General features: G+C 37.8%; 1 protein-coding gene across 1 annotated transcript; it reads right to left on the reverse strand.

Moving 5' to 3' along the window:
- Positions 1 to 218: 218 nt before the first annotated feature.
- ttpal (tocopherol (alpha) transfer protein-like) lies at positions 219 to 7,461 on the reverse strand. The gene is made up of 6 exons (XM_042491353.1): positions 7,313 to 7,461; positions 5,565 to 5,791; positions 4,613 to 4,856; positions 4,237 to 4,430; positions 2,968 to 3,078; positions 219 to 901 (listed from the first exon to the last, which is right to left on the reverse strand). The coding sequence occupies exons 1-6, from the start codon at positions 7,368 to 7,370 to the stop codon at positions 623 to 625; spliced, it is 1,113 nt and encodes a 370-aa protein (XP_042347287.1). The 5' UTR covers positions 7,371 to 7,461; the 3' UTR covers positions 219 to 622.
- Between the last annotated feature and the right edge of the window lie 3,857 nt (positions 7,462 to 11,318).

An 11,318-nucleotide genomic window follows, 5' to 3' on the forward strand; every position in this document is an offset into this window, starting at 1 on the left:
CAAGAAATCAGTAAATAAAAAAAAAAAGACTTTGAAAAATGTACAAAAAAAAAAATCAAGAAATATATAGAGAATTTATTTCTGTAACATAATTTTAATTATATATAACTATAATGGTTTGAGATATATTTTTTTATATATTGATTTTTTTTATCATTTCCACCTCCTTTTAATAATTTCTTGCAATTTGTAGGTCATTTCTTGCCAAGTTGCCTTTTTTTTCCCCGTGTTCTTGAAAGAAATCAAACCAGTTCACTCAGCTTTCAAAGGGTTAATGGTCAGTGTGGACAGGAGGAATGATTACAAGAAAAACCTGCTTCTCTGTACATATAGGTGCCTGATTATGTAAAAAAAAAAGTGAATTTATCCTTTAAATTCCAGAAATAACACCTTAGAGGGGCCATCAGTAATGGCCAAACATGCATCGGCTCGAGTCAGAAGCCTGCAGCTGCCTTGGAACCATGAATGTACGCCGGGCTACGCATGAACTACATTAAACTATCCACCTATAGCAGTGCTGCTTAGTTAGTAAAATAAATCATGTATAATATTGGCAACTTGCCCTGTAAAAGTCTACACACTCGTTTCCAATGAAACAGAAAACGTCCTCTCGGTGACGGCGTCAGTAACAGTAGTAAAGTTGCGAGCGCAGCCCCCTGAAGGTGTCGTCGTCCTGCCCGCTGGCCTGCTCACCCTCAAACAGCATGGAGTCTGGGAGCACCACGCCCTCTAGTGGATCCGGCTGGCAGAACTCCACTATGAACTCCTCCTCACAGTCCAGGAGCACTCTGGACCAGGCACACAAGTCCAGCTGGCCCGCCGTGCCGCCGTACTCCTCCGGCAGAACCGACCTTGGGATGTTGCGGTGCAGAGAGCGCAGGTCTGAGCCGTGGAGGATGTACTGTACGCGGAGACGGACACAATGTCAGCTTCATTACATAAAGTGGCTGCGATCAATATTTCATGTCATGTGAAAGCTGTCACTCATAGTAATGAATCCTCTATGAATTATCAGCAGACTCTGCAGCTTCCCTCAACGCCACCGAGATTTACGGCGTCTTTCAGCTCACTGCAGCCAACAGCTTTACTGTTTTAGTTCCCTCTGATCACAGAGTTTACAGCCACAGCAGGAAGCTGTTTTAGCAGAGAAGCCAAGTGTTCAACAGCCAGACACAGTTGGTGACTAGTTGGTGAACTATGAGGCATTTAGCAGATAAAAGCCAGATATTCCCCTCATGAGCTGATGGAGCACAAACTACAGCCAGACTGAAGAGCGGACATAACATCAGCCGGGTGGTCAGAGTCTAAATAAATGCTTATAGAGTGAAGTAATGAGTCCTGAAACGTGGAAGTCTGTTCCGGTTCCCTCGTCTCAAAGTCTCTGGGGTTTTTTAAAGGGTTTTCGGTAAAATGCCTTAAATAAGGTCTGTGTTTAACACTACATAAAGATATGTAGATGTTTTGTTCTGCAACATAAAATTACGTCTGTACGAACACAATTTTTGAACATTCAAGGTTTTACTTGTCTTAAAAAAGGCAGTTGCTAACGAGTGGCTTAATCAGACTACAGTGTTTGTTTGACGTTAGACGTCATCACAGTGGACACAGAAACCCATTCAACCACTCGCCGCCTTTACAGCTTTACAGCAACAGTCGCGCTCAAACTTGTAGATTTATCTGTTTATAATATTTCTCGATTGTGTGCACTAAAACAAATCAGAAGTTGAATGATTCGCGTTGTGCCAAAATATACATTTGACAAACTCAATAGCAATGTCCCTTTCCAGAAATCATGACTCAGTTACTCACGATAATCCACAGACTTTGTTGAAGTAGGAACTATTTTTTTTCTACCAATCTACATCCGCTGTGGTCCGCTGTTTTGAAGCCTTGAGTTCGGCATTTCTGCACCATCTTGGTTTTTGGAGACAGAAGTTATCATTTTGGTGCACGAGGTTGGAGCTGTTGAGGAGCAACACGTGGATGTGACTGAGAAGCTGAGGACACTATTGGCAGACTGCCTGTCACTCATAGCGGTATATTATATGTAACTTTAAGCCTTAATAAAATGTAAACATGCCATTTAAAATTCATCCTCCGTGTAGTTATCACGAATGTTGAAATTAACTATAGAAACCAAAAGGTTTTTTATGCCAGGCTGTAAACGTATTTATTTCTGCTGTAAAATTGGGCATTTTAGCATGGGGGTCTATGGGGATTGACTCTATTTTAGAGCCAGCCTCAAGTGGCCATTAAATCAACTGCAGTTTTTGGCACTTTCGTGTTGGCTTCATTTTTATTTTTTGCTTGGCTGTCACGAGCAGTCTCTCATCTGTGAGCAGATGCAGGCGTCCTTCTGTGCAGTGATGCAGCAGGCGGGTGCACTTCAGTAGGATGAAAATAGTTCCTACACGAAACTACTCACAACAAGGTGTGTGGTTTATCTTTATTAACTGGGTCGTGATTTCTGGAAAGAGACACTGATGTTGAGTTTTTAAAAAAAAAAAATTTACCGCTTTGAGCACCACAAGCCGAGTACCATCTAGTCCCATTACACTGGAGAGAAGGCAGACATCTCTGTGGTATCACTCAGGAATGAACACCAAAGCAATCTCGACCGACTGACAGAACCACAAGTGAGTGTAAAAACACGTATTTCTGATTTTTGGGTGAACTGTCCCTTTAAATAGACATGTCCATGTGCTTACAGCTTGTTTCCATTGTCACCAAATCAATAAAAACCAGAGTGGGTTTAATTGAACATAAAGATTTTGGAAAATACAGGGTTGCGTCGCCGTTGGTCTGAGTTCATTCCTCTGAAGAGAAAATGTTTGGCCTTTAATTGCCACAGATGAAAATAGACCATTATTTTGGAGCACAAGCTGCAGATAAAAGAGAGGCTTGCGGTTCAAAATAGACCTTTGTTTAAAACAAAAGAGCCAGAGACAAATCAAGGACAATAGTTACCCTCTCTGCCATCTTCTCCTTCAGAAAAGGTTTAATTATAGCGAAGATGCCTTTGAAAATCCTGGGCTCATTTATGATGTTCACGGCCTTGATTCTGATTGGAAACCCGTCCTGTGAATTAAAAAACGGAGAAATATGTATTCAGAACAGGCACAGATGGTCCTTGTCAAACATTTCAGATGTGTTTTGTGTGCTTGTGTAAATATTAAACACTCCGCAGTCACGACGAAGCTCAAGAGCCACTGTTGTAAATGACAAGGTTTTTTTTTCATGTGTTAGTGCAGTAACTGATATTTACTGCTTTGTCATTACCAAGTAAAATGCTGCATTCACAGATCTATTCTGGAAGAAAAATGCTCTTTGCTGATTTAATATTTGAGTAAAACATGAACATGTCACCTGATCATGAAATGTTCTATAACAGTGATGCTAAAATCGTAGATATTTCCTAAAATCCAAGAAATATTCTAAAATCTAGGGCTGTACTCAACTCAGAATTATGCCAGTTGAAACTGATTTCGCTGTTTGATACGAGTATTTTACAATTCGTTTTGTTTTCCATACAAAGTTTTAACGTTTCAACATTTAGTGCGACAGCAGCTTTCACGTCATATAGTAAACCAGCTAACAGTGCTAATGATGGGTTGTAAACGTGTAGCAACATTTTTTTCCAACACTAGAAAGAAAAAACAGAGACTGTATCCTGTTAACTTGCTGTCAGCTATAAATTCACCCTTCCTAAGCAGTGAGTCTCTCCTCTCTCCTCCTTCGTGCCGCTGCTTGCACCTCTGCGAATCAAAGAGTAGCGTGAAAGACGAGAACACTCACTCTGCAGCAAAGTCTGGGCACCAAAATGTCCCCAGGAGAACACTGCACAGAAAAAAAGACTTTTCAACATAAAGCTATCTCAGCTGTCTCCATCTCAGTGTCTCCAACTGATGATTTGAATCTCGGACTTTCAAGGATAAGCCCTACTAAAATTCTCGAAACATCCCAAAATCCTGGAAATGTGCAAAAATCCAAGAAATGTCCTTAAATCCTAAAAATGTCCTTAAATCCTAGAAACGTCCTTAAATCTATAAATGTGCTAAAATCCTAGAAACATCCTTAAATCCTAGACATTTCCTAAAATCCTACAAACATGTATGAGGCTGCAGAAATTGGCCCCTGGCCCTCTGACATTTTGCAAAAGTGTCTCTCAAGCAAAGCAGGTTGGGAATCCCTGCTCGGTCAGATTATATTTCCATCATCAGATGTTGGATTTCTCACCTGCAGGATGCTCACAACTTTTTTGGCGAGGAACGGGCCTGGATTGGACGCTTGTGACATGCCCACGCCGGTGTAGTCGGCCAAGATGACGATACCGTTCACCTGCGTTTCCTCCGGCTGAATCAGCTTCTCCAGAGTCAGATAAAGGGCCCTCACATTGTCAACAAACGGATAGTCATTCGGTTTCCATTTTCCTGTAAAAGAAGTTGAGTAATCAAAGAACATGAGTAAAGCCTCTCCTGGAAGAGTTAGTCATACACTATTTACTTAGAGACTGTAAAAAGTACAGTGATCTTGATGTCTACTGGATTGGAAAATGGAAAACAGTCATTTAAAGATGATTAATGTGTTATAAAACCACAGATTTCACTCCCACCCGGCCGCAGACAGAGGATGTATCTGCCGTTGGGGTCCGGCTGTGGCAGCACTGTGAGGAAGCCCAGATCCAGGACATGTTTCACTGTAGACGGCTTCAGGTCCTGGAACACCTCTGGCCAAGCCTTACGGCCTGCGTGGTAGTTGAGCAGCAGCTGCAGGGCACGGTCGTAGTCGAACTTCCTGGCCCGCAGGAAGCGCAGGAGAAAGGCGTCGTCCAGCCGTGTCCTCAGATTTGGCTGCTCCTGCAAAGTCAGGTGCAAAAAAAAAAAAAAACATGAGCTGAGCGGATAAAGAGTTGGGTTTTTGTTTTTATATCTATATATATCTATATCTATGGTCACACAAACCCATTGTTTATGAGACTGCGTTTATTGAAATTCAATGATTTGGTTTATTTTAAAGTATTGCAAATAATGTACAGAGCTAAAACAACATCACTGCCGGATCCGGTACAAAGAGTGGAGATATGGTTTAAGAGATGTTTGTGTTTACTGATGTTTACTGTTCCTAAAGCTAAAAAAGGGATTGAAAGGACGTGTTTCTGTTAATGAGGTTAGAATGTTAAAATAATGCAGACTTAAATTTAAGATAGTGCAACTTACTATTGATTTTTAAACCAATGGCTTATACGACCTCCTGGGATAAAAAAAAAAATGGGGGGAAATGTTAAGAAAACTAGATTTATGATTTTACATTTAAAATTACGCTACAGAAAAAATATACTAACATGATAATTCCATGTAATTTTTCAGCACTTTTTCAGGTAATTTTCTTGTTTATTTGTCTTTTCTTTCTTTTCTTTTTGTTTATTTTCAGGTAAACATTTGACCAATATCCTGCAAATTTTTGGGCCATTCCTCGGTCGCTCATTGAGGTCTTCCCGTTTTTGAGAAAAGTCAAGCCAGTTCACTCAGGTTTCAAAGGATTAATGTGACCATTTGTTTGAATACCTTCAATATCATGTCTCTCAATGCTTGGACATCACGCAGACGCCACTCTGGCTTCTCCTGGAGCTCCTCCCGTGCCTTGTGCACCAGCTCTGGGGTCAGGGTGCAGGAGTACATGGGTGGAGGGGGTCCAGGGAACCAGCTGTGTCCTGCAGCTGCTGACGGGTCCGCTGGAGGAGGAGTAAGATCGATGGACTCATGCTGATCGGCCATGGACTGACTGGGTGAAGCTGTTTGGAAAGGAGCACATAAGAAAGACCAGAGAGGATATAAAACAGAAAGAACAAGACAGGAGTACACACACGGGGTGGAAGGTAATTTACCCAAGTATGCACTTAGGTAAAAATCTGAGTCACTTGTAATTTACTTCAGTATTTCCATTTAATGCCGCTTTATACCTCCACTCTTCTACATCTGACATGCAAATGTTGTATTTGAAGGGTGGGGCAATATGAAAAAAGTCTTATCACAATAATATTTTTACAGTGTGGAATTATTACTTTTAATTAAAGGTCCCATATTGTGAAAAGTCAGATCATCATTTCTTTTTTATCATACAGAAGGTATGTGTGCTACATAAATACTTGAGAGTAACAAAATTCTCAATCCACACAGAAATGCACAGTCTATATTTAGAGACTGAAGAAAGTGCAACTGCAGTCTGACCAAAAACAAAAATCAGCCATCATTACACTCCTTGTCCATTGTTTGTAAGTATTTGGGATTTAGAAAAAAAAAATCACGTACAAATAGTGCATACAACTTGTGTCTGCCTAACACTAACATGTTAAACCACCTAGGAAAAAAAACACAATCTGCAGTGAAAGCCGAGAAGAATAACGTTGCTAGCGTTACTGTGCAGTTACTGTTAATCTACTTTACAGTTACAGTTAATCCACACCTTTGCATCAAGTCAGACATCCATCGCAGCGATGCTGCAGCGCGTCATAATACCACGACCAGTGTAAAATATAGCAAAACCAAACAGTGGCAGATACATATAAATAGGAGATGTGCTGAATGCAGGTGAAGATGAACCGTATTTTAAGTCTTATTTTGATGCAAAATTTAGTTCATCAGCAGGAATACAGCGCAACATGAAATCAGAAGCAGTGCTCTAATGTTAAAGTGCAATAAAAACACTTTTACCCAATAAACAATGAATGATCACAAGAAATAATCGTGATTATCACTTTGGCCATAATCGTGCAGACCAAGTAAAATCTGTCACTACAGTGGCGTAATAGTGATACTCCGGCAATGATTGTGCAGATATGTGTACGACTTTTTAACACCGACCAATCAGAGCAGACCCGGCTTAAAGAGACAGGCACTAAAACGAAGCGTTTCGGACAGAAGGTGAATACAGATATATTCAGACATGCAGTATGTGAAAAACAATGTATTTTTTTAAACGTTAAAGCATGTGTACGGGTTCTTGTAGCTATCCAAAATACAAATATGAACCTAAAAATGGGCATAACATGGGACCTTTAAGTAAAGGATCTGAACATTTCTTCCACCACTGCACACACACAGTTTACATTCATTAATACCTGAACTGGACAATAGATATACGAAATAAAACCTTCTCCGATATCTGGGAAGATTACAGGAGTTTCCTACATCAGCACAAACATGCTAACTGTCTGTGTTTGTTCAGCAGTGAGTCAGAGCCTCAGCTGACACGAACTGACTGAAAATATCCTGATGCGACGCAATTAAAGTCAGAAAAACGGCTGAATACCAACCCGGAGATGCGTTTAACATTGACCGACTAGGACACACATAAACTCCTTTTATGCGCATCCATTGGCAAGAGATAAAAATGTCACAAAAAAGCACAGCGACGGCCAGAAGTGTCAGAAAAATCACAGCCGACCTGTCAGGAAAACCCTTTTCCGGGTGAAGAGATGGCGCTCCCTCATTGGTCCACGCGCTGGCACGTGACACGCTGTTGACGCACGAGAGCGGCGGTCAGTTGTTTTGACGGCGATGATGCATTCAGGAGTCCCCGGAAACTACAGTTTCAAGTTTAAAAAAGAAAGTAGACCTTGGCACAAAAACTTTTTTTTTTTGGTCTGTGTTTCTTTCGTTGTTGTTGTTTTTTTTTACGTTAAACTACTTGTTCTACATAAACTTATTTATTTAGTTATTTGTTTATTTATTTCTTAATTCCTTTATTCTTACAAATGACTGACACGTGACAATATTTTCTAGGGCTACTTGATTAAACAAATACTTTATTTATTCATTTATTCATTTCTTTCCTTATTTATTTGTGTGTTCATTCATTCATTAATTTTAGTTTACAAATGACTGTGTGTGTGTGTGTGTGTGTGTGTGTGTGTGTGTGTGTGTCAATTACACTTGAATGCGGTAGATGGCAGAATTTGCTCTCATATTGCTCCTCTTGCATACCTGTCACTGTTGGATACATCTCATCTCAAGATGTCAGGTATGTTTTTATGCTTTAAACTTGAAAATAAAATAAAATAAAACAAAAACAAAAAAACCCAGTACATTTAACTGATTTATTATTACTGATATATATACATAATTATGTAAGAGAATACATTTTTTTTTTTTAAAGAAATTTCAAAAAAAGTAGGCTTTTTGAGCAATACATGAATGTGACGCTTCCACTTGTTTTCTTAGTCTCAGTTTATGTAGTTAAATGTAGATTTAAATCCTTGAAGTGTCCCTCCCTCTCTCCCCCCTCGCTCTTGAATCAGTGCTATCTATAATGATTTTATGGCACTTTATCAGTCTGAAGCAACATGGTGCATGAAGCTATCAGTGAACAAGCAGCACTGCCACGTTGGAACTATTTTTTCCTGCAGAAACTTTCCAACAACTCTGATTTTATTACGTTGTCAGCAGTTGCATCTGAAGGCCTGGGCGCCTGAGTCTTCAGCCCAGAATGTTTTAAAAATAGCCCCAGATTTTAAAATATAGGAAAAACAGTCAATATTATTATTACTTTTTCTTTTTTTCACTGTGTGGTTTCATATTTTTAAATACTTGACCTGATAAGGATTAAAGCAGGATCGAAATATCGTCTTAAATAAACTTATGTGGCATGAAATACATGTACAGGCGTTATTATTCGCCACATTTATTTTGCTCACATGGATTTTTATGTTTCATGTATGCTCAAAAATATTTTTTTTAAAAAGTAAAAATTTTTTACTTGAATAAATAAATGCACTCAGTTAAATTCCATTACTGTTAACATAAACATATACATTTAACTATTTTTCTTACTCTTTTTTTTTTAATAATAGCATAGGTAAGTAAGTATTCTATACTCAATACTAACTAGGCTATCAACCAGTACTAATACCTTTGACATCCCAATTCATAATTCATTATCAAATTAGATGCCAGAGTGCTTTAAAGCATCAAAATAGAGCTTGAAAATAGAGCTTCATTATTAAGTTTCCAGTGAATCTGTAATCCTATCAAATCCTCAGAAAATCCCAGATAATATATAAAAGAAGTTCTGCGGAAAACACAATGTAAAAATAGACCTTGAGATTTATTAATTCATCTTCACATTGTTAGGCGAAACAATGCCTGTTTTTGTAAGGCAGTACAGGTTAAAAGGCACAATTTATTCCATCAGTTAAACCATGACAAAGTACTAAACAAAAAATATAATATATTTTTTCAAAAACCAATACAACATATTATTGGGAAACTTCCTCAGTGTGTCTGTCGGTCACTTTTACAAAGTGGCACCACAGATTTAACCGTATACACACCAATATTTACCTCTCCATGTTCAAATTTTACCGTAAATATGCATTTTCCAGTACATAAAACAAACCACATATATTTAAGTCTTGTCACAGAATGTTTCAAAGCTGAGCTCGTTCAAGTGATTTCCTTTAGCTTGGATAAACTGAAAAATTTCCTAACTGAAAAAAATGTTGTCACTAATGAACATAAAATAAAAATACTGTGCAACACTAAATACATGACAATGTAAGGTCTGTTGTAACATTCACAAAATACTGACATGATCACGTCACCATGTCTAACATGAGCCTTGCTGCACACACTGAGGTCATGCTAAAGGAAGTGATGTTACCCAACAATAAACTACATTATATACAACAGTCTTTCTACATGTCGATCTTACAGAACAGCGGTATATGTGGACAGTTTTAATGCTTTTGTCTGGCTGAGCTGTGAGCTGCATGTGTCAACAAATAGATCCCTGAAGAAAAAGAGCAATCTGCAAGGGACATAATTGCAATTATATGTTTAGCTACTTTATTGTTTCAGTCAAGTTAACAGCTTCAACGCTGTAAAATCACAAGCTGATCTTACTTTTAAAACTCTAGGACCCTGACTGCCTTGATAACAGTGAGTAAATATAACTATTTGTTTGAATTTGTGTTTGTTTCATTTCTGATTGATAAGTTAACTTAAATTTAGTTGTTTTTACTTAATTTTGTGAAGTTCTGGAAACTTAAAAATGACAAGTGATACTGATTTTTTCTTTTTAAAGTGATAGCAACTTAAAGTGGAATGAAAGAGTAAAAAGTTTGTCTTTTCAATCTGTCGCTGAGCGTATCCGAGTGGTATTACTGTTGGCGCCATTGTCACAAAGACTAGCGGGATCGCTCTCTGTTTTTCTCAGAGCTTAGCAACTGTCCACAGACGAGCGATCAACACTAAACAACAGCATCGATGAACACAACGCTGAAGAGAACAGAAAAACATTAAAGATGTAAAGGTATTTTGTTATTTACACTTAATTTGTTTTAAAATGAAAGAAACTGATAGTTTTCCATAACCTAGCATTATTTGATTTGACCGTTGCTATGGACTCCGTTTGTCCGGCCTTAACTGAGCAGTTTAAATTATTTTGTGTCATGACAAAAAAGATTTTGCATGTGGAGGACAACTATATAAAAAAATAAGTTGTCTTTTGTTAAGATGTTTAAGAATATGATTGATAGTCTGCAACCAGCAGAATACAGATTTATAGCACACTGCTGACACCAACAGTGTTGTTTTGTTTATTGTAGTTGCAAGCACATATGCTTTGATCGAATGTTTCATTTATTTTGCAAGTTTGCTGAAGCTTGATTGAGTATTAGTATTTGTGATAAAACAGCATGATATGGAGTCCTGTCTTAAGTAAAATCAAAGAGAAAGATTTAGTCTTAATATTTCTAGTTTTCCTTGTTAAAAAGATTTTTTGAAGGCTTAAAAGTGGATTTGTTCGTATTTGCTGACAGTTGTAGAATCCTGCAATAATTTATTATTGTGCTTACTCTATTTAACAAACACATTCATTTTCCCTAAATTTAGTAACCGAGTAAACACAACCGTTCAGTTAAGTCAGACTTACTTGGTTTGATTAAGTTGCTTTCACTTAGAAAAAACAAGTAATTTCACTTGTCATTTTTACATTGACTTCACAAATTAAAGTAGATACAACAGAATTTGAAGTAAACCTTACAAATCGATTGTCACCTTAGAAATACAAGATTTTACATGACATTTTTGTCAAAATTGAGTTATTATACAATATATTCTCATTTTGCGACAACTTATCAAGGTTATTTGAGGTGCTTTTAAGTTATATACATTTTTATTTAAAAACCAAAAAGCATATCATTTATGCTATTTAAATGCAAAACTTTGAAGCTCATATCTCAAAACTGCTCAAAACACAGATAGAATAGTTATATTTACTTACCTTTTTCAAGGCAAGTGGTTTCCTAGCTTTTTTAAAAA

The sequence above is a fragment of the Plectropomus leopardus genome, chromosome 8, assembly GCF_008729295.1.
Source record: "Plectropomus leopardus isolate mb chromosome 8, YSFRI_Pleo_2.0, whole genome shotgun sequence".
Classification (NCBI taxonomy): Eukaryota; Metazoa; Chordata; class Actinopteri; order Perciformes; family Serranidae; genus Plectropomus; species Plectropomus leopardus.

Bases quoted from the DNA above. Each gene is read 5' to 3' on its own strand.
- ttpal (XM_042491353.1), bottom strand. From the start codon at position 7,370: ATGCGCATAAAAGGAGTTTATGTGTGTCCTAGTCGGTCAATGTTAAAC. The intron at 4,857-5,564 runs GTATTCAAACAA...CTGACTTTGCAG, and splicing joins TGAGAGACATGATATTGAAG to GAGCAGCCAAATCTGAGGAC. The intron at 4,431-4,612 runs GTGGGAGTGAAA...CTTCTTTTACAG, and splicing joins CATCCTCTGTCTGCGGCCGG to GAAAATGGAAACCGAATGAC.